We start from the raw sequence: 22,466 nt of genomic DNA, 5'->3' as shown, positions 1-22,466 counted from the left end.
TGTGGGGGGTGGGGGGAGGGCAAGGCCCCAGAGGAACAGCCTGAGCAAAAGCAGAGGTGTGGGAGGGCCTGCCAAGTTCATGGAGTTGGGGCAGCAGGGAGAGGGGAGAGAAGGGTGGACGGGGTGCAAGCCACAGGGAAAGGAACGACTCCTTTTAGTTACCAACCCCGCCCCCGAGTAACTCCCTCCCTCAGGTCAGCTCACTCTTCAAATCCTGCGAGAGGGCTTTTCCGGGACAACAGGCTGCCCAGAGCATGTTGGAGGGTGCTAGTCCAAGGATGGAAAGATGGACTTTTTATAGTGTTTATTAAGTCAAGGATCAGTTAGGTGTAGGGTGGGGCTAAGTGGGGGAGGACAGAGCTCTCCTTGTCCTGTGGGTGGCTCCTTGGGACCCCTGATGCCCAATCGCTTCCCCCCAACACCTCCTCCCTCAGCACACCCCCAGGACACAGTATTACAAAAGTGAACAAATGCAATGTTTTTCTTCTTTTACAAATGACACGTTTCCATCCCCTGCCGGCAGGGGTGGGGGGAGGGGTGGTTGAAGTAACAGTCCATTACAAAGGCAACAACTTTTATAGAACAAATACAAAGGAAAGAGCCCAGGGCTGGGAAGCTGAGAGCATAAACATTGATGGGGGTACCTGCCTCCTGCCCAAAGATGGGTGAGAGAGGCTGTTGGGCTCAGGGCCAGTGGGGACCGAGTCCAGGAGGCCCCTTGGGGCTCCAGGACTGCATCAACTCCTTGCACTCCGAGGCAGTACCGCAGGGGTCAATGGACGAATTTCCAGTCTCAACGCTGGAGGACCCCACTGCAGAGTGGGAAACTGGTAGGGCTGGGACTGGCATGCCTGAAGCTTCCAGAGGCTCTGAGGTGAACTCACTTAACCTGTGCCATACAGCTGGTCTCGGGTCCGAGTCCCACCTCGGAGGCCCTTGCCTGTCCTGGGGACGACAGGGAAAGGGTACAAATGGCAGGATGGGGGAGCCCAGGAAGGGGACAGAGGGCATGATTTAGAGAAGACAGAAAAGTGCAAAAGGCCTCGCTGGGAGGCAGGATGCTGGGGCCGGTTACGTCTCCATGGCTCTAGTGCCTTAGATTAGCCATTTGCCCTCTCTGGACCTCGGTGTCCCCACCTGTCACATGAGGAGGTGCACTTGATTTTTTTCTCTAGTCCCTTCTATGACTAAGGTTCTACCCAGCGTTCTAGAGGAAAAGAAAAGGATGAGGTGGGCCTCATGGGCCCAGGGCAAAGCGGGGGCTACCTCATAAAAGAAACTCACGCCCCTGAGTGACTGGACCGTGGGCCCAAGGGGATGCTCAGCCGTGGGCCTGACCTCTTTTCTGCAGCAGTATCGCCCTTCCACCCTCCCCCTGTCACAGGTCAGGTTGGCCCAGGCCTGAAGGAAGGCACTTTGGGGACAAACGGGGAAGGACGGCAGGGGACTGCCGTCTGGGTTTGGCATCTAAGACCTTCTACTTATGGTTTGGGGAGCAACACAGACAGAGGGGCCAGACTTTGCTCCTGGGTGTCGGCCCCAGCCCCAAAGCTCTCCCTAGGTCCACAGCTCTCTTCCGCGCTGCTACAGAGGCCTGCAGGGTGCCCCCTGGCATTGGCACATGAAAATATAAATTACCCAGGCCCTGAGGAAGCCCAGGGCAGCAGTGTGTCAGACGGCCCCCGGCCACACCGTTTGTCACAAAGCGTTGGGGCTCTCCGCAGCCCTTTCCCGGGGGTCTACGCAGTGCAGGGCCACCTTGGGGCTAGAGACAGGCTGCCGAGGATAGGCGCCCTCCCGCACTAGCCGCCGGCACCGCACGCCCTGGCCCACGCTGATGCTCTGCAGTGCTGGCAGGTGGACGAGCAGCATCTCAGGCAGAGGCACCAGGCCCGTGCCTGACAGGTCCAGCTCCTGCAGGGAGCCCAGGCCCGAGAATACCTCAGCTCCCGCCCACTTGAGCTTGGGGTTGCCTGAAAGGTCCAGGACCTGCAAGCCTTGCAACTCACGGAAGCCGTGGGGCGCCAGCTGGGGGAGCCCCTGCAGGCTGCCCAGTGACAGATGCGTGAGGCCTGCCAGCCCCCTGAAGGCACCCGGGCCAACGGCAGCCAGCGGGTTGCCATCCAGGCTCAGGTAGCGCAGGGGCAAGTCCCGGAGGTCGGGTACGGTGCGGAGCCGGTTCCAGGCCAGGTTCAGGCTCTGAATGGCGGGTGCGGGCAGGCTGGCCCCTGCAGGGTGGGGCACCAGGCGGTGGATGAGGTTGTGGGAGAGGTCCACGTGCAGCGCCCGGCCCGGGCTGTGGGTCGTGAAGGCAGACACCGAGACCTCTCGGAGCCGGTTGTGGCTGAGGTTCACGTCGCTCAGGGGCGAGCTGGTGAAGCTCTCCGCCGGCAGAGCTGCCAGGCCATTGTGGCTGATGTCGAGCGACTCCAGGTAGCGAAGGCGGGAGAAGGCGGTGGGTGAGATGCTGGCGAGCAGGTTGTGGCTGAGATCCAGGCCTGCCAGCGTGGTATAGCCCGGCCCTGCCAGCACCGACTCGTTCACGGTCTCCAGCCGGTTGGAGGACAGGTCCAAGTGGGCTGTGTCCAGAGGGATGGGCACAGGCACGATGTGGGGGCCCAGGCCGCTGCAGTCCACGCGTGTCAGGCTGAAGCTGTCGAAGAGGCCGAAGGTCTCCACCTCACACTGGCATCCGGGGAAGCATGGCCGGGTCGTCTGGGCCCCGCTCACGGCCAGCAGCAGCAGTGGGAGCAGCAGCAGGGGCCACGGCATGGTGGGGGCTGGAAGGAGAGCCACAGGTGAGGGACGGCAGCAGGCACCCCACACCAGGTGGTTCTGGCCTACCACGTAAGACACGAGCCAGCATATCTAGGCCCAGCTGGAAGTTGCCACCACCAGTCCTGTCCTCCCAGGACGCTTTCCCCGGACACCCTTCCTCATATAATTCCGGGTCCCCATTCCTCTCTGGCCTCAGTCTCTCCATCTGTGTGATAAAAGGCCAGGTGGGTGGATTGTAAACTGAAAGCAGCAGAAGCCTTTCTTAGAAAAAGATTAGCAGAGGAAAATGGGCATGTTCTGGCTGACATGAGGGTGGGGACTTGGAATTTTCCAGGCCTCCTTACCAGTCCTGCCATAGGATGTTGAGGAACCCTGCCGGAAACCCCCTGGACTAGATGGGTCTGGCCCCTCCGGCTCTGATGGGCGAGGGTCCATGGGCTGGTCTTGCCCTAGGCCCTGCTGAGGAGGGGTCAGGGTGCTCCATCCAGCTCTGAGCGTGCGCCATGAGCTGGCTGTTACGCTACCCGCCATCACGGCCTGGCCCCACTTAACCTTCACAATTACAGACACCGCAAGGCAGCTACTTCACCAAGATGGAACTGAGAATGCAAAGGTTCAGAAAGCTATGCATGGCCACACGTAAGGGGGATGGAACTAGATGGAGTACAGGGGAGGCATGACTCACTGTCGTGCTTTGGCAGTGGCTGGAACCACGACTGAGACCCATACTCCATCCGCTCAGACGGAGGTCTCGCCCTGTAAGGGGGGCCTGCATTGACTACCCACCTTACCCCTCTTGTGGGTAACAATAGCTGAGTCCACAGTCCTAAGCCCTCTCCCTGGCCTGTCCTCCAGAAGCAGCATAGTTCATTCCAATTGGGGACCCTGTGTCTAGACTTCCAGGTGGGCTCTGGGGACACTTGTCCCAAGCCCCTCCCCCCCCCCCCCCCCCCCCCCGTCCCTCCCTACCCAAAGCTGATACAGCTGTTATGCCTCTTTGGCCCTTTCTTTAACCCAGGGCAGGCAGCTGGGCTGACTCCCTCATATGGAAGAAGGACTAGAGGCTCAGAGAGGACCTGGGTTTTATCCCAAACTAGTAAAAAGCAGGGCAGGACGAGAACCCACGCCTGCTCAGCCCCAATTCCGCTATTTTCATCTGCTGCCTCAAGCAGGGCTGGTCAGGTGGCCAGTGGAGACAGGCCCACGAGGCGCTCTTCCCACTGCCACTTGCCATGACGCAAGCCACTACCCTCCCCTGGCCTCGGTTTCCCTCCCTGTATGATTCTAACAGCAGCTGCCAGCGACGCCAGACCTGCATGTGTGTTGTCACCTTCATTCCTCACACCCACGCACATCTGTGTGACCCAGAGCCTGAGCTCACACCCACCGTAGCTCCATGGACAGAGGTGCTGGGGGAGGGGCTCACAGGGGGATGAAAGAGAAGGTTGAGTAATGAAGGCCTCTGACCGGACAGTCTGTGGTTTCCCCCCCCTCCTGCCACACAGTGACCACTCCACCTGGGAGACAGAAGGCACCCTGCCTCACCCCAGCAGGTCTCTTCACCTGGCGTGGCCCTGCTCTGCCCCCCTGCCCAGTCTCCCCTTCCCCACCTGCCCCTACTGGCCTTCAGGGCGGGGGTAGAGGGGAGGGAGAAGCAGGATAGCATTACTAGCCCTACATGAAACTTTAAAGGGGCCGCCATTTGATCCACACTCTGGCTCTGCACAGGGACAGCGAGAAGTGGGGCTCTTCTCTCCGCCCCCCTCTGTGGGCCTCTCCTCTCCCACCCCTTTCTTTTGTAGAGGCCAATTTGAGGATTAAACCCGGCCCAGGTGCATCCTGGACTTTGTCCCAACTGAGGCAGGACAGAGTGTTCCAGTTGTCTGGAACCAAAAGGAAAATATTGAGTTGCTCCAGGCCCCCTTTGTTCTGTTGGGTGAGCTTCTCACCACAGGGGTTCATTACCACTCAGAGCCCCACCTTCCCTGCCAAGCCTATTTGTCCATACCCACCCTTCCTGGGGTTTAAACAAACATCACACACACACACAATGGCCCTGAGATTGCGCTTTGGTTCCCCAAGGTGATTATACAATGTGCCTATTAAATGCCAGATGGCCCCTCGTGAGCTCCTGCTTATGTAACAGGCAGCCCAGACACAGCCCAAACCTTCCCTCCAGAGCAGGGGCCTCTTACTGCCCTCCCCGGGCCTTAGCCTCTCCTCTGTACCACAGGCAATAATCCCTGCCCTGCCCTCCTCAGGTCAGGTGATTCAACTCCCACCAAAGTGCAATGCAAACTGTGAAGAGCTGTGCACGAATGCAAGGTGGTCATTCCTGGGCCGATGGAGACACAACAGCAGACGTAAAGGGAGCAGGAGCACAGATCGAGACCCACCTGGATGACTGTGCTCGCCAGTGCTCCCAGGGCAGCCCAGACAAGGTCCGCGCTCAGCCCTGCACAGGGGCCACTGCTCCGGGCCTCACGCTGGCAGTGGAAAGTGCTGACGGGGACAGTCGGGGCCTGTCCCCATTATGGGCTAGTGCCGGACTCACATTCTCTCCCACATCTGCGGTCACTCCAGGAGGTCAGCATCTTGTGTCCATTTTAGAGTAAACCGAGGACGCGAAAGGGAAGGGGACAGAGCCTGGAACTGAATTCAGGCCTCGGTGACCTTATAACTGGTTTGGTTCAAGTGGAACACGCACTTCTGTATTAGCTGAGAAAAGAAGAGCTAAGTGGCGAGAGTTGTAAGGCCACCTCTGGCTGCCACTCAGTGGTTCTGGGGCCTTCATGAGGTCACAGGAGAGCCCAGAGGCCTCTCAGAGGTCTCCTAGGAGGTTGAAAGAAGGGAGAAACCCCTGAGATGCCTTACAACGTGGACCCAGAAGGGGGCAAAGGCAGAGGTGTGTGGGTTGGTGGTCTTTGAGGGTCAGTGCCCTTGTCCTGCTCTGAGGAGATGTCCCCTCTGGGAGGGATGCCTTATGTATGCATGTCTCGGAGATGCTAGGGTCTGCCACTATTGCTCTAAGCCCTTAGCAAAAGGCTCAGGGGCCAAGGGGAAGGCAGAACTTTCTCAGAAGGAGACCGAGGGAAGATAAGGACAATTCCTGCCAGGGGCACAGCTCTCTAGAGTTTACAAAAGGCCTCTGCTCGTTTGATGCCATGAGGGCGGCAGAGCAGGGCATGAAATCTGGCACTTTAGTGATGAGGCGGCTGTGACCCAGTGTGCAGTGACTTGTCCACGGATTCCCCGTGAGGAGGTGGCGTTCAGGCTCTGGTCTGCTCATTCCAGGCCTAGGGCTTCCCAGCCCACTCGGGATGGCTGCTGAGACTCAGGAAGTCCCCTGGGGATCTTACAAAGTCATAAAAGTCATGTTCAGAAAAGCCTGCGGCTTCACAGAGGGGGCTGATGCCATAATGCTAGGTATCGTAAGGATAAATTGCATGTCTAGGAAAATGATAACTATGCATTAAAAACAACAACCACCACCCAGATCCTAATTTTGGAAAGTCTAGAAGAAAATCTATCCATACAACAGTAGTTTCTCTTTAGATGGTAGAACCGTTGAGTGATTTAAGCATGGCTTAATCTCCTTTTCTACCCCTATTTCCTCTCTTACGGTAAAAAAATGCATGCAACACACTGGCAAACATAGTAACAAAGCCTCCTGAAAGAGTGCCCCGTGGCCATCTCTGCTTTCTCTGATCTTGTGTAGCTACTATCTCTGAGCCTCAGTCTCCTCATCTGTAAAATGGAGATATTAATAGCCACCTCCCGGGACTATCATGGGGACAAAATGAAACGATGGCAGGGCGGCACCTGGCAGCCTTCCTAGCACATGGGGAGAATGCAGTGTGGGCTCCCCCGCCTTCCTCCACAGACAGGGAGCAGGTGCGTGGGCACCAGCGGAGGGCGGGGGCTGCCCCATCTCTCTTCTTCCTTGCTTCGGCACACACGTATCAGACGTGTCCAAGCTCTTATCGGCACCCTCTGGAAGAGCGATTCTTTCCTGGGAGGCCCGAGTTTCTCAACAGCGCTGCTGGCTCTGGGAAGGGATGAGTAATGGGAGTTCCCCTTGACAAAAACCACCAGCCTCAGTGTCGTGGGCAGAGAAGGCCTTCACAGCCAGAAACCTTGGACACTAATTTGCAGGGTGAACCAGGCAAGTCATTTTACATCTCTGGACCAGTTCCTTAGACTATGAGTCTGGGATGGAAATGATGGTCCTTATCAGCCTCAGAGGGGACTGTGAAGGCGAAGTCGAACGTTCCTATAGAGAAATGGGGCCCCCGGGGGTGGAGGCCACATAATGGAAAGGTGGTGCCTTTTGATCTTACCTATAGCCCTATCCACTGCAGAGGTCACGAATCAATCACAGCACCACTTCCTGGGGCCCTGCACAGGGCCTCCGAGCTATTCCTGACACGGTGCTCTAGGAGGCCTCTACCCACTGATCAGAGTTGGGGCTGAAGACAAAAACTGGCATTCTGGGATCAGTTCCCTGATTTGAAGGAGCTGCAACACTGGGAAGCAGTCACATGCCAAACTGGGCAACTCTGGGAAGCGACTCCCTCTCCCTGAGCCCGTTTTCTCACCGAAAATGGAGACAGCAAGCCCTTCCTCGAGGGGTTGCTGTGAGGATCAGAGACCACAGGGCCAGGACTTGACAGATGAACAGTGGATGCCTCTCCTAGGTTACACGGTAGAAGGGGCCCCCAGAGAGGGCCGCCGAGGCCCCTCCCCATCCCTCTCACCACTCTCTGGGGCTGAAGGGGAGGACAACTGTGCATGGTGACAAGACAGACCCTGGAGGACAGTCAGGGGCGCCCGCCTTAATCCCTGCTCTGCCTGGCCTGTTCCCTCTGCGGACCGGTCCCGTCTCCTCTCTGGGCCTCAGCTTCTCTAGCTTCACAGTAAGAGGCTGAGTCTAGACAGTGCATCTCTAGCATTTCAGGAGTCTAGAACTTATCAGGAGCATTTACTAAATCTCTACGAAGTGCAGGGTGTGCTGTGCAAGGCTATGTGAGGTATATGTTGGGTGGGGGTTGGGGGTACCAGGGCCCCTGTCCTCATGAGGCTTACAGACCAGCCGTGGGGACGGGAGACCAACTCAGAACAAGATCACTAACGCTTGTCTTGGACCCAGAAGACCAGGCCTCTAGTGCCAAGGTCTGCCACTCCCTGTGTGACCCTCATGGTTTTCATTATTTCTTTGAGCCTTGGTTTTCTCATCTGTGTAACAGTGTGAACTCTGTCTCCCTCTTGGGACCTGTGATCTACCCTGGGGAGAAAGGGAGAGGCGGACAGGGGGCCACCATTGAAGCTGAGGGAGGAAAGGGGTCTTTGGCCCAACATGTATCACTTCTTTTCCAAACCCTGACCTGCGGATCAAAGACACTGGTCAGCCAGCTTACAGAACACGAGGGGTTAGAAACTACCCACTCTGGGGGCACCTGGGTGGCTCAGTCGGTTGAGCGGTTGAGCCGGCTCAGGTCATGATCTCATGGCTTGTGAGTTTGAACCCCGCCTCGGGCTCTGTGCCGACGGCTCAGAGCCTGGAGCCTGCTCCTTGGTCTGGGTCTCCCTCTCTCTCTGCCCCTCCCCCGCTCATGCTGCCTCTCTCTGTCTCTCAAAAATAAATAAACATTAAAAAATTAAAAAAAAAAAAAAGAAACTCCCCACTCTGGGTTCAGGGGACACAGCAGGGGCCAGGAGTTACTCCTTGGTGCACCCACTGTGACACTAGGAAAGTCTGCTGATGGGCCTGTGAGGTCAAAAGACTAAGCAGTGTGGCTATTTACTAACAGACTCCAGGTAGGTCTCCCTGGTAGGAGACCCTCCAGAACAGCTTTGCCCACATCACTCCCCTTCCCAAAAACCTCCCAACTTCTACTTGTACCCGCAGAAATCCAGTTCTCCCTGGCACAGGGCATCTGTCAGCTGTCCCCACCGTCCTCCCTCCCCTAGCTGAGCCCCCATCTTGATCCAAACCCACGGTAGTGACCTCTGGACAACTCCCGGCCCTGTCACGCTTCCTCAAATTCAGAGAACTCAGGGCTGGGGAACTGGAGGGTCCCCCACGATAACGCACGGGTAACGGAGGCCCAGAGTGGGCAGTGACAACAAGGAAATGGCAGAGCAGGACCTGGGTCTCGATGCCTCACCGCTGCCAGCTGCACCCGCACCCACACCCACCTGGCCTGCCCTGGCCCCGCCAGTGGAACAAAGCCTGTTCTGTCCGCTGGGGCCCCCAGGCCACCTCTCCCTCCCCAGGCCTCTCACATCGTCCATCCGGCTGCACACTGACTACGTTCTCTACCGTTCTTCACCTGCCCATCTCCTGACTGGAAGTGCGGCCAGCTTGGGACCCTGACTCTGACATCGTCACCTGTTTATCCCTTCCCCCCAGACCTCCACCGGGGTCAGAGCCAGGCCTGGCAGGCATGGCAAATACTGTCGGGTGAGTGGACGGCCCAGCGATTCAGGATCAACTGCGGGATTCAGACCCAGGTGAAAGTCCAGCCCTGTACCTACTCGCCTGGTTGAGTCTCCGTGTCCCCAATAGGGAGAACAACACAGGGTTGGTAAAAGCATTAAGGGACGGCGTGTGAAACATTTGGCTCAAAGTCTGCCTCATGCTAAGTGCCCCAGTGCGCGGTAGACGGTGATGGTGATGATTTACTGAGATTCCAGAAGGCAATGACCATGTTATTCTCCTTTACGTTCCCCCCTACCCAAGTCCCCAGTGCAGCGCCAGGCACCTGGCACGTCTGTGACCGGTTGTATGAATGTTCTTGGGTCAGTACGCTGGTATCGGCTGGCCAGGCCCCAAACCCTCTTCTCCTCCTCCCCTGAGACCTGTCTAGAGCTAGGGGTTCTAGCTTGGGCCGTCCTGGCCCCACGTGCCTGCCCCTGGTGCTGCACCGCAGCTTTTCTGGCCCCAAGATTTGCCAGCTCCTCACCACACCTGCAAGAGGGAGCTCCTGGCACAGGGATGAGGTGGGGAGGAGGCTGAACCTTGGGTTGGACCAGGGCCCCAGCACCCACCTGAGGCAGACTTTTGCCTCCACCAGCTGCTCAATGTTGAGCTGCCTCCCACCGGGCTCCCTTTGCCATGAGCTCACTTGAGATGATGCCAACGAAATGCCCAGGTGGAAATTCCATTAGCATCCTGCCCACCCCTCCCCCACCCCTGCCACTTCGTCAGCTCTGGGAACGCAAGGCAAAAAGAATTTCAGGGCCAAACTCCCAGAGCCTTGAGGGCTGTCTCTCCCGACACGATCGCTAATGCCGCACATCTGTACAAACACGCCAGCTCACCACACACTTCTACGTCACTGTCTCACTTCTGCCTCATCACCGTCCTTGGCCGCAGGTAGGGATTACTGTCCCTATTTTGCAGACAAAGAGATGACACTGTTCCGCTGGGTAGTATTAAGAACCAGGTCTCGAATCCAGATGTCTGAGCTCCACACCCTTCCTTAGGCCACTGTGACTCTACTTCCAAATGGGCCCGTGTGGGTGATGGCTAGAGCCGATCGTGCTGGACTCTAATTACATTTACCTGTCTGTCTCCCTGGGAGTAGGGATGGGATCAGGTTGATTTTTATGTCCTTGGAGCTAAGGAAGCACTGGAGCTGGCACAGAGCCGGTATTATATGAAGATATACCAGGCATGTAGAATACTATTATTTCCCCAAACAGTACCTCTCAACCTTTCCAATGCCTCAACTATTAGCTGTTCAGGCACTCTGTAAGATCAGCAGGTTAGACAGCGCTGTGTCTATCCTGCAGTTGCGTAAAGAGACCCAAAGACGTTTGGTGATCTGTCCAGAGTCACACAGCCCGTGAAGACAGGGACTCAGGATCCAGGAACTCTGACACCCAGTGCCTGGCCTCCTCGGTGACATTATCCCCGGTGAAGGTAGGCCCTGGAGGCCCAGCAACCTTGCCTAAGGAGGATGACCTACAGAGAGATGGGCCAGGCTCCCCATACTATTTTCGCCAGGCAGCGTATCTTCTTCCTGAAGCTTGCCAAGTTCCCTTCGGTGTAACGCAGAATGTGGGGACACACGAGGAGGCAGTATGGGCCAGAGGAATGGGTTTTGCAGCCAGGTAGACCGGGCTCCAACCCCAGAGGGCCTCTCCTGCTAGGAGGCTTGCACGTGCCCTCACCTGAGTCTGAGCTTTCATCTGTAACATGCTTGAGAATTCTAGTATTGCTCCCAGCAGGTCACTGGGATGATTACACAAGGTAAAATGAAAACTCAGCCTTGGGCCTGGCACGCTTTGGTGCTCACTGTGTGTGGGTTCCTGCCCCCAGTGACACCTTGCAGGGGCCAGGAAAGAAAAAGGAGCTTCGACACCAGCTGATCTGAAAGCGAGACAGTGGCAGGGTTTAGAGAAGAATCCAAAATGCATCCTCAAGCCTTGGATTCTCTTCCAGTGCACCATCCAGGGCCCTACCAGGGCCACTAGTGCTGAGCAGGATCTATTTGGGAATTGGGAAGGGGGTTTGGAAAGGTGGCAGGAGCCAAAGCAGGCTGAAACAGTTGTGGCGCACATGTGGCGGAATGAGGACAGAAGGAGAATCAGCACTATGCCTGGGTAGGTGGGTCACTATCTTCCCCTCTCTCATCCCCCCAAGCCAGGCAGTTACCTCCCCTTGCCCAGGTCGGGCTCAGCAGGCCTCATGACTTGGACTGCTACAGCAGCCTTGTTCCTGGCCCCCTGCCTCCAACTATCAGCCCTGCTGGGCGTCAGAGTACAGTTCCAACAGAAGAATCGGTCCTCACCACCCCTCCCACTTAAAATCCCTCCCACTTATGGGGCGCCTGGGTGGCTCAGTCGGTTAAGCGTCCAACTTCAGCTCAGGTCACGATCTCGCGGTCCCTGAGTTCGAGCCCCACATCGGGCTCTGGGCTGATGGCTCAGAGCCTGGAGCCTGCTCCCGATTCTGTGTCTCCCTCTCTCTCTGCCCCTCCCCCGTTCATGCTCTGTCTCTCTCTGTCTCAAAAATAAATAAAATGTTAAAAAAAAAAAATAAAACCCCTCCCACAAAGAGAGCTTGCCACTCTAGAAGCCTATCTTGCTTCTAGGGCCCCACACCTTTGCACAGGTTGTCCTCTGTGATGAAGATGACAGAGATGTCCTTCTTTTCTTTGTCTACCACGCAAATGCACACATTCAAGTCAAAAGCCACCTTCTCTGTGAGGCCTAATCTGCCCCTCACCCAACAAAAGGTCGCGGTCCTCCTAAGCTCCTATGGCCCCTGGGCAGCTCCTGCCCACTTTGTGGTCTGTGGCCATCTTCGTATCTGTGTCCAGCTCGTCTCCCGTGTGGGGCCTGGCCAGGTGAAAGGGGATAGAGCAGATGAGAGAGAGCTTCCTCCTGCTTGGTGAGGGCAACAATTGGCTCAAGCTTCCAGGAGACTGAGGGCCCCGCCAAGTGGTGAAATCAGGTTTAGGACCACAGTCGATGCTGTCTCTGCCTTCTGTTGTCAGTGCAATCCAACAATGTAAGGCAGACTACAAACCTCGTGTCATTTTGTTAGCACACGTAATTCATTATTCCACTTGACACAACAGATCAGTGAGACGGGAATTACTACCATTCACATTTGAAGGATGAGGAGACTAAGAACCAGAGGTAAAGTTACCTGCCTGAGGCCACAGGGCTAGGAAGCAATGGAGTGGGGGTAAAATCTAGGTTCTTGACTAACTCTGCCTACAGACTGGTCTCCCAGTCTCCAACACCACCCACAAACCAGAGGAAGTTTCCTTGGAATTACCAATCCCACTCTATTATGCCTGCTTAAACCCTCCGGCAGCTCTCTACCGCCTACAGGTTCAAATTCCAGCTCCTAAGCCTGGCATTCAAGGCCCTCATCTTTGGCCCCTGCCTTCCCTTCCTGCTGAAGTCCAATTCCCACCCCCCAAACACACACCTTGCATCTGTTGGTCCACAATGCTGACCACCTCTGTCTGTGTTATCAGAAAACACAGAGCCATGCAGTGGTGTTCCTCAGTGGGAGACACTTCCTGCTTCCTGGACATATTCCCCGGCTTCCCCTGGCTGCCGAGTTCCAGCCTTCCCTTCCAGGGCTGCAGGGGCTCCAGGCCCCCCTCACTTCATCCCTCCCTAACTTCAAAGACACCTCTCCTCCCCCTCATTCAACACAGCAAATTAGTGCCTGGGAACTTCTCAAGTCAGAACGGAGGTGTGTGTTAAACATCAAAGTGTCCCCAGGTTCTGGGGTCTCAACCAGTCAGCAACAACAGCAAGGGAGGGGAGAAGTCAACACCTTCCTTTCCAGAAGGTAAACTGAAGCCCATTAGGGGAACGGATAGAGCCCATGGTAGCCTCCTTCCTATGTGAGTGGCTCGTGGCCCTCCTGCACATCTGCAGCATCTGGTAAAATTCTAGGTTAAAGACTGGTGCAGGGTAGGGGGTGAGGGGGGCAGGGGAGTGAAAGTGTAAGGGCTACTATCTTCCCCACTCAGGATCAAAGGCCCAGCAGAGTCCCACCCCTGAGCCCTCCCTCACTATCAGACCTAGGCTCCACAAGTCTGGACTTCTCTGAAGGGTAGAGCAGGCAGGGAGGAAGGATGGGAGAAGAGTTCCTGAGTCACCTCCTCGCCCCGGCCAAGTGTGGGCGGCAGGCTCTCAGGCGGGTTCCCGCGGCGCAGGTAATCCCCACCGCAAGCTCCTTGCCCCCACTCACAACAGGGTGACTGTGACTCCGAGAGGCTGAGCAACTCGCCCAGAGCCGGACTGTGGGCCCGTGGCCGTCCCATCGGAAACCAGTAGGTGCCCGGTTCCTGCTCTCTGCAGGCCAGCTGAGGGTACTGGAGCCGGCGCCGCGGACGCGCCCGGATCCCAGGAGCCCAGAAGCCGTCGCCTCCTCACCTACAGGATCGGAGGGCTGGTCCCCCCACCAGCCCCCGGGGGCGGGACGCCAGCGGAGAGCGGATCTCAAAGCGGAGCCGGGGACTGGGGCCGGCCTCTCCGCCGAGCAGACACGTCTCCCTCGGTCACATACACTCGCACCGAGAAGATCAGGGCGGGCAAACCCAGCTGCCGGCTCCTTTCCTGTCTCCAGCCCCCCGCCGGGGCCCAGGACTGGCCGCTTCCCTCTCTCGTCCGAGCTGGTTCGGCTGGGGCGTCCGGCACGCTCCTCCCAGCCCCGGGACAGTCCGCTAGCGCGGCTGACCAATCCCCCGCCCCCCCATCCTATCCCCTCGCGGCACTAAGGACCCCAGGAGGTGAAGGAGGGGAGGGTTGCCAGCGCCCCTGCCCGGGCTGCAGGGGGAGGAGGACCAGGGCTGTTGCCCGAGGAACCAGGAGAAAAGTTTGAAGTCAAGTCTGGGGCCCCGGTGGACAGCAGGGGAGCGAGGAGCTGGGGCGGTGTCTGGATCTAGGCGCGCATACACTCCACGGACACCCAACCCAGACACGTCGACAGGCACAGACCACGTACGCGGACACACAACGATGCGCCCACCCACACCCAAACGCTAGCCCACAGAACGTGGACACAGGCACCAAACAGCCACGCAAAGCCACAAATACACAAAGGCGCAGGCAGATGCACGTCCCCGGATCCAAATCCACAAAGACCCACAAACGCGTGATGCACGTGTCCGCACAAAGACCCCAGAGGCGCCGGCCCCCGGTCAGAGCCTTTGTCTCCTGGAAGCCCTCTCCCCTTAGTTCGGGCTCCCTACCCCGGCCGAGGCCGGGGCGTCCGGCAGCGGCTGCCGACGCCCTGGGTCCACGAAAAGTTGAGGGGCCCTGGGCCCTCCCCCAGAGTCCAGCGCCTCCCGCCTGCTCGCCGGATGGGGCGGCGAGGTTGGGGTCGTGGGCTCCGGACCTTCTCCCGCAGCGCAGACTCCCGCTCCACCCGGGACCCGCACCCACCTGGAAGCCTGCGCCGCAGCCGCCTCGGCGCGCTCACCCAGGCGGCCCGGCCGCGGGCCCTTCGGCCGGCGCTTTTCTCCGCGCGGCGCGGCCCGCCCCCCCGGCCCCCGCCCGCCGCTGGGAGCCCACTCCCCCCCCACCCCCCCGCCCCGCGGCCCCGCCTGCCAGGCGCCCAGTGGCGGCTTGGGCCCGCAGCTTGGCGACCTAGGGAGTGTCGCCAAAGTGCCGGCTTTCCCGACGCGCGCCCGCCCCGCCCCCCGCCCGCCTGCCGAGCCCGAGCCGAGCCCGGGTTCCACCCTAGGGAGCGTCTCAAAAGTGCGCACGCAGCTCCCGCCCACTCCAGTCGGCCTGGCTCCCAGCTTCCTGCAACCGGGATCCCTGCCCCTCCCCCGGAGCGCCTGAGCAACCTCAGCAGATGGCCGCACGGTCGGGAACATCTGGAGGTCGCCAGAGAGAGAGAGAGAGAGAGAGAGGGAGTGTGTGTGTGTGTGTGTGTGTGTGTAAGACAGAGGGTGGGGGGTATGTTGGTAAGAAAGAGATTGGGTGGGTGAGGGTCCCCTCTTCTCGAGTTCAACCCCGTTTTTTTTTTTTTTTTTTTTTAATGAGTGAAAAAGAGGTCCAGAGACTTTAGTGAGAAGTACATCAGGAATCTGAAACTGAAAGACTGGCTGAAAGACGAACCCACAGAGAGGAGACAGACAGGCTCAGGCAGAAAACCTGGGGAGAGAGAAGGAAAACAGCAGACTAATTTTTTCTGAAGGGGACCATAGACTGCTGGTTGGATTTCTAAGAAGGGAAACTGTGTGTGTGAGTCGGCACCGGTTTATTCCTCCCTCTGCAGTCCATCCTCTCTTCACCCCTTTTCATGGTTGTAAGGGCAGGAAGACATAAAACAACCCCAAACTTTTAAAGGTGGGGGTCGGGGGAGAAATCCCTATGTGGGGTTGGCGCACAGGGTGAGTTTGAGTCTCCCAGTCTACACGCTTAGACAGGGATGAGGGAGGTTGTTAGGCACCCCCAGGTATCTGGCCCAGGGGTTGAGGGAGGTTTTGGTCTTGACCCTGGACCTCCCAGGAACTTTCTGTTGTGGAGAGGGCCCCTGGGTGCAGAGACTGGGCAATGTTCCCCCTGCAGTGGCCCAGACTCGCACTCCCAGTCTTTTTGATCCTTATTTATTACTTTTTTTTTTTAATTACAAAAAGTTGCTGGGGCTTGTGTGTATATGTGTGCCTGTCTGCCTGGGGAAGGAGGGAGGCACGTAGAGAGATGGGGAAGGAGGGGAGGAGGCCTCAGGGCAGCAAAATTGAATCTGCTGCAAGGAGAACAAAGTACTCTTGCAAGTCCTCCCAGCACCCAGTCACTGTGTGGTCCTGAAGGCGCCACTCACCTGGGCTGAGACCCCCCAGAGTCCCTGCTGGTTAGGGAGGTGAAGGGAGAAGGCTGGGAGCCCCATCTTATCAGTGCAGCACAGGAAGAGCTCACCCCTCTCCTCTGCCCATTGTCCTCCCGGAGTTAGAAACCCAGCTGCCAGCCCTTCGCATCAGTCTTTGAAATTGTACCATAGGCTCCTTTGCATTCAGTCACCTCCTCACAGTGGAGCTTATAATAAATGGGCCACTAAGATTCAACTCTGCATCCCCTAATCATTCTCTGTGCATCCCGGAACCCTCAGGAGGAGTCAGACCCTTCCCACAGCCCCCTCCCTGCCTGGGGGAGGAGACCCCCAAAAAGCACTTGGTGAGGGCCCTGAGGGTGGACTGGGTTTAGGCTCCAACCCAAGCTAGCCAGCAAGTAGCCTAATCTTAGGCAAGTTACCTAAACTCTCTGAGGTTCTGTAAAAGAGGCTGTTGTGAGAAATAAACAAGGTAACTTCGTAAAACTTTAGTCGGCTTCACAGGAAGCGCCATCCTGTATTGTTAAATTGCCATTATTGTTATACCTAGAAGTCTCCCATCAGGGATGGTGTAGAGTCTGGAAAGCCCAGCAGGCTTGGGAGGAGAGGGGAAGGGGGCATGGTCACCTGACTTTCTGGCCCCCCCCCTCCCCGTGGGGGAGGGGGCTTTCTTTTGGTGAATCCCCCTTTGCCCTGGCCTGGAGACTCACATTCCTTGATGTGGAGTTACGGAGTGAGGCTCCTGCTGAGCATTTGAGCAATGGAGATTAATAATCAACTCCCAGGGAATGCAGGGGGTGGGGGAAGGGGGATGCTAACTCCCATTGCCCTTTGTATGCAGGGTCTACCCGCTGGGCTGGAGCCTCCAGGCTCCCCCAAAGGGCTTTTCACTTAACAGACACGCGATGAACAGCTCTTCACATCTTGGTTGGTGGCTGGAGGCAGCTTCCGCACGTTCATCATTTCCCTGATCGTTCCTAACTGGGGCTTTGGAGAGGGAATGTCCAGCAGCCTTGTCTGCTGTCTATACTGCAGCAGAAATAGCATTCCTAAACTGCAAATCCACAAAACTGATCATGACATTTTGTTTGCTTAGAACCTTTCCAAGGCAAAAGCCAAACTCCTTGGCTCGGCATTCAAGGCCCATGAGATATGCCCCCACCTTACCCCCACCTCTTCAGTCTCCTTTCTGACCACTCCCTCTTACACATTTAAAGCTCTACTCCTCTAGTTACATGGAACTGGGGGAGGAAGCCCCTGTACATTTTTCAAGTCTCTGTTCAGATTCCCCTCCCCCAGAAGCCCTCTGCCAGGTAAAGTAGGTCCTTCATTATATTCTGTTGCCACTCCCTTTAGACATATGCACTCTCACTTCCGTTCTCTTCACCCTTCTGGGGTCATCCTGACCGTGATCACATACCAGGGACTGCGGCTAGATACTTTAAAGGTCATTGTATCATTCAATCCCTGTAACAACCACCCAGATTGATAGTGGTGGAGGGCCCGAGAAGGCAAGAGATCTGTCTGAGGTCACACAACCTGTTTTCTGCAGAAATGGAACAAACAGGGCTCTGGTGTTCCTTGTACTACCTTACAATCCACGCAAAAAGCAGAATGCGGTCTAGTAAGAGAGGCCTTGGAACTGAAGAGCCCCAGATTCTTATAGCAAACTGTTGCTATATTCGTGGCGACCTATGGACTTGGGGCTAGTCCCTTTCTTCCCCTGAGCCCCAGTTTCTTACCTGTAAAATGGGAATAAACAAGAAGCCCTACCTCACAGGGATGTAGGGAGGATCAAATGAATCAACACAAAGGCGAAAATGTTGTAAGCTGTAGGGTGCTGTGTACCTGTAATTGACTAACTTGACCGGCCATACTATAACTGAGGGTGATTGGTTGAGGATTTCTTTTCTCTCAGAACTCTCCAGACTGGAGGTCAAAGGCACCAGTAGTCCCTTTGGTTGCCTTGCTCATATCCCATGTTTTGAGAAAGCTTTCTCTCTCTCATCATGGATATCAAGGCCTGACCAGAAAAAACCTCCAAATTCAATGTATTTCCATGAAACTCCCAGATCTCTAACTATTTTTCTTGCTGCATTTTCTTCTTTTCAGCTGTCGAAGCTGGCAGATGTAAAGTTAATAGAGCATCAGGACTATGAGAGGAAATAATAGAAAAGAGGAGCTGGAAGAAAAAGAATGCCTTTCCTAGCCCCCCCCCCCTCTGATTTCGTAGAGCTGAGTTGGCTTGTGGTATGCTCTGTTTTTTAAAAGCTTGTGTGGTGGGGCGCCTGGGGGGGCTCAGTTGGTTGGGCGTCCGACATCGGCTCAGGTCATGATCTCACAGTTTGTGGGCTCGAGCCCCGCGTTGGGCTCTGTGTTGACAGCTCGGAGCCTGGAGCCTGCTTCGGATTCTGTGTCTCCCTGTCTCTCTGATCCTCCCCCACTCATGCTGTCTCTCTCTGTCTCTCAAAAAAAAAAAAAAAAAATTAAAAAAAATAAAAGCTTGTGTGGTGATTCTGATGTCCGTTCGGGGACTGGGGGTCATGGCAGAACTTCCTTAGAGTTTGCAGAGTCCTTCCACACACATTCTCATGTCTACACCTCTAAGCAAACTTCTTAGGTAGTCTCTCGTCTCCATTTTACGGGTGTGGAAACGGAGACTCAGAAGTGACACGTCCAGGGGCACACAGAGTTTAAAACTGGCTCTGAAATGACTCCAGCCCTTCCTTTGCAGACTTCTGTGCACGGGCTTTGCTGGTGCCTCAGCAGTCACTGTGCGATGAACACCCTTCTCCTCCTGCTAAATCAAATGCTTCCCTAAATATTTCTCTCCCACTCTCCCACCTCCATGCTTTTTCCCCTGCCTGGAATGACTTTCTCGGCTCAGTCTGCCAGCTGCAGTCCTCGTGGTCTTCCAAGCCCTGCTGCCTCCTCCACAAAGACATTTTCCTTCCCCACAGTTTCTCTTCCTTTGAGTCTGGAAGCACTTGGTTTGTGCTTCTTTGCGGGGGGGGTGGGGGGTGGGGGGGATGGGGGGTGGGGAGGGGGGGCCTCTCCACCCTGCCCCCTGCTGCGACTTGGTGCCCCGACCTCCCCCAGCTCTTGGGGATCCCTGCAGGTTCTGGCAGTGGCTCACTGCCTCCGTGTGTTTGTTCCTGCTGTCCCCCCCTACGGAAGTGGCCCTTAGCCCACCCCATCTCTTACTCAGAATTCAGCTGAAGTATCACCTCCAGGGAACCTCTCCTGACTTTCCCAATCCTTCACTTTATCCCTGGGGGTTCTTCCTCTGTCCTTCCATGACAGTGAAGATACCTCTGTCATGAACAAAGTGGTTCATTCATTCACTTACTCACTACAGCAAGGTGCAAACTTGGGGGCCAAACTGCTGAGGTGTGAATCTCAGCTCCACAGTAGGCCAGTTCTAAAACTTTTCTCTGTGCCTTACATTTCTTCTTCTTTTCTAAGATTTTATTTTTAAGTAATCTCTATGCCCAAGATGGGGCTCAAATCTACAACCCCAAGACCAAGAGTAGCATGCTTCAGGGGCACCTGGGTGGCTCTGTCCGTTAAGCTTCTGACTTGGGCTCAGGTCATGATCTCAAGGTTCATGAGTTCGAGCTCCGCATCGGGCTCTGTGCTGACAGCTCGGAGCCTGGAGCCTGCTTTGGATTCCGTGTCTCACTCTCTCTCTCTCTCTCTCTCTGTCCCTCCACCACTCACGCCCTGTCTCTATCTCTCTCAAGAATAAATAAACATTAAAAAAAAAAAAAAGAGTAGCATGCTTCAGGGGCATCTGAGTGCTCAGTCAGTTAAGCAGTGGACTCTTGATTTCAGCTCAGGTCAGGTCATGATCTTGTGGTTCATGGGATCGAGCCCAACATCAGGATCTATGCTGACAGTGTGCAGGGTCTGCTTCTGATTCTCTCTCTCCCTCTTTCTCTCTGCCTCTCCTGCTCTCACGCTTGCTCTCTCTCAAAATAAATAAACTTAAAAAAAAAGTAGCATGCTTCACTGAATAGGCCAGCCAGGAGCCCCTGCCTTACATTTCTGATCTGTAAAGTGAGAAAAATAGTCCCTACCTCAAAGGTTATTGTAAGAATTAAAATGAATCCATGCAGAATGTGTAGAACAGTGTCTGGAACATAGTGAGCACTTGCTGAATGTTGGCTACTACTATTATGATTTATTTATTCGTTCTACAGCATAGGACAAGTGTTTGTAAAAATCGACAGGGAAACTGAAGCAGGAGTCGGATTGGATGGCCCCGGAGAACACAGTGTGGGGTGTGGAAAGTTCGGTAGGCACGATGATTTGTTTTCCAGATGCAGAGAAAAAAATGGAAGGAAGGAGGCTTTGGCCTAGGGAGTGGGGAGGGAGACAGTAGAGAGGGAGGCTCCCTCTGTTGGCCCCCCGGATCTCTGGTTGGCCCTCTCAGCAGGAGACCCTGGCTTGCAAAGAAGCCCAAGATTGTATCCTACCACTACCCTCAGCTGGCAAAAGCCCCTGTCTGGAGGTCAAGATGTGGGATTCCAGTCCTGGCTTTGTCACCAACCGACCTGGGCAAGAGCAGCTTATTAATAACAATATATTTGCAGGGCCATTACCAGCTGACAAAGTCAGTCCGGCAGGTGTCTCCTTGGCCCCTCACTACAGCGCCCTCTATAGGGAAGATGTCTCAATTACACCATCGTGCAGAAGACTTCCTGACTAGGTCCAGTCCTTGAGGGCCAGTGAACTCGGGGGACCTTTGTTATCAGGCTTGGGTTACATGATTACATTATTGCGTGCAAAGGGCTGTGTGCTCAATTTATTACCTTCTGTCCCAGGACAAACAGACTACAGAATGCTACCCCCACACAAGTTGACTGTCAGAGAACATTGGAATCATTCCTATCCATAAGCAAACCTGTTCTATCAAGAGGTCTTCAGACTTAAAAAAATTTTTTTTCTAATGTTTATTTATTTTTGAGACAGAGACAGATCATGAGCGGGGGAGGCGCAGAGAGAGAGGGAGACACAGAATGCAAAGCAGGTTCCAGGCTCTGAGCTGTCTGCACAGAGCCCGACGTGGGGCTCCAACTCGTCAACTGCAAGATCATGACCTGAGCCGAAGTTGGATGCTCAACCAACTGAGCCACTCAGGCACCCCTCAGACTTTTTTTAAAATGACAGCCTGTAGTAAGAAATGCGTAGTATCACACAACCAGGGACACAAGTACAGAAACAAAAGTTTGACAGAACAATACTTACCCTTACCACAGGTAGTATGCTTTGATGTTTTCTATTCTATTCTATTCTATTCTATTCTATTCGCTATAACAATGGTGGACATAACGCTGTAAATTGATTTCTCATCCCACCAAGTTAAAATGGGAAGTTTGAGAACCTCTGTTTTAGTATCTCTGGTGTTTAAGTCAAACCAGCCAAGAAAACCAGAGAATGCCTCCCACAGCCATCTCTCTGACTGATGCATTCACTTAGAAATATTTGCTGAGCATTTACGGAAGATCCCAGCTTGCATCAGTTACGCTTCTTAAATGACAGTCTAGATTCATTGTTTCCACTTTCTCACTCCCATTCATCCCTGTAGAAAACCACAAACTGGTCCTTGCCACTGCTAAGCTGCTGACAGTGGCTCACCGACTCTCACCATGTGACATTTGTCATAGAGGACTCTGTCTTTCTCCTTGGCTTCCCCCCTCACGTTGTCTCCTACCACAAGCTGCTCCTTCTTGCTCTCCTTTGCTGGCTCCCCCTTGGTTCCCAGCCCTATGGTTCCCCAGGCTCTGCTCTGCATCCCCTATGCCTCTCACTCTGCAGGGTTTCCTGGGTGGCTCACCCCTTCCCTGCCCCATGCCTTCAGTTGCTACTGCCCGATGCTGAAGAATGTTCTGTCTCTGGTGGCACTGCTCATGTCAGCCTCTGTCAGACCTCTCTGGCCAATCTGCCTTCTCACCCTCTTCACTAGGGAGTCCTATAGGCCTTACACTTCGTTTACTTCATTCAGAGCTTTGCTCCCACCCAAACCTGCCCCTCCTGAACCCTCATCTTACGGAAAGGTGCCCACCCAGCTGTATAAACCTGGAGCCTGGTACCCATCCCGGACTCCCTCCTCTTCCTTGTCCCCGGGGTCGGGGCATCCCTAAGCGTCTCAATTCTGTCTGTCCCCTTCTCTCTGTTCACATCACCGGAGCCTAGCCAGTGTTCCAGTGAGAGAGGTAACAGCATTTCTTGCCTAGACCATGGAAATCACCTCCTTGAGGTCTCGCTGCCTGCATATCATCACCTTCAGACCAAGCTCTTTGGAACAGTGAGAGGGTTTCTTTTCAAATGCAATACTGATCTTGCCTCTACTTGGTTTGAAATCTACCCT

General features: G+C 55.4%; 1 protein-coding gene across 5 annotated transcripts; it reads right to left on the bottom strand.

Moving 5' to 3' along the window:
* Positions 1-463: 463 nt before the first annotated feature.
* TSKU (tsukushi, small leucine rich proteoglycan) lies at positions 464-14,806 on the bottom strand. Of its 5 annotated transcripts, XM_053203719.1 has the most exons (3): positions 14,701-14,790; positions 7,377-8,162; positions 464-2,780 (listed from the first exon to the last, which is right to left on the bottom strand). In XM_053203719.1, the coding sequence occupies exon 3, from the start codon at positions 2,770-2,772 to the stop codon at positions 1,699-1,701; it is 1,074 nt and encodes a 357-aa protein (XP_053059694.1). In that variant the 5' UTR covers positions 2,773-2,780; positions 7,377-8,162; positions 14,701-14,790; the 3' UTR covers positions 464-1,698. The 5 variants fall into 5 exon arrangements, with proteins under 5 accessions (XP_053059694.1, XP_026895422.1, XP_026895421.1 ...); XM_027039621.2 differs by lacking the exon at positions 7,377-8,162 and having other exon boundaries at positions 14,701-14,806; XM_027039620.2 differs by lacking the exons at positions 7,377-8,162; positions 14,701-14,790 and adding an exon at positions 13,690-13,981.
* Positions 14,807-22,466: the final 7,660 nt, after the last annotated feature.

The sequence above is a fragment of the Acinonyx jubatus genome, chromosome D1 (assembly GCF_027475565.1).
Source record: "Acinonyx jubatus isolate Ajub_Pintada_27869175 chromosome D1, VMU_Ajub_asm_v1.0, whole genome shotgun sequence".
Lineage (NCBI taxonomy): Eukaryota > Metazoa > Chordata > Mammalia > Carnivora > Felidae > Acinonyx > Acinonyx jubatus.
Note: the sequence above shows the minus strand (reverse complement) of the source record. Positions and strands in the feature narration are given on the sequence as shown.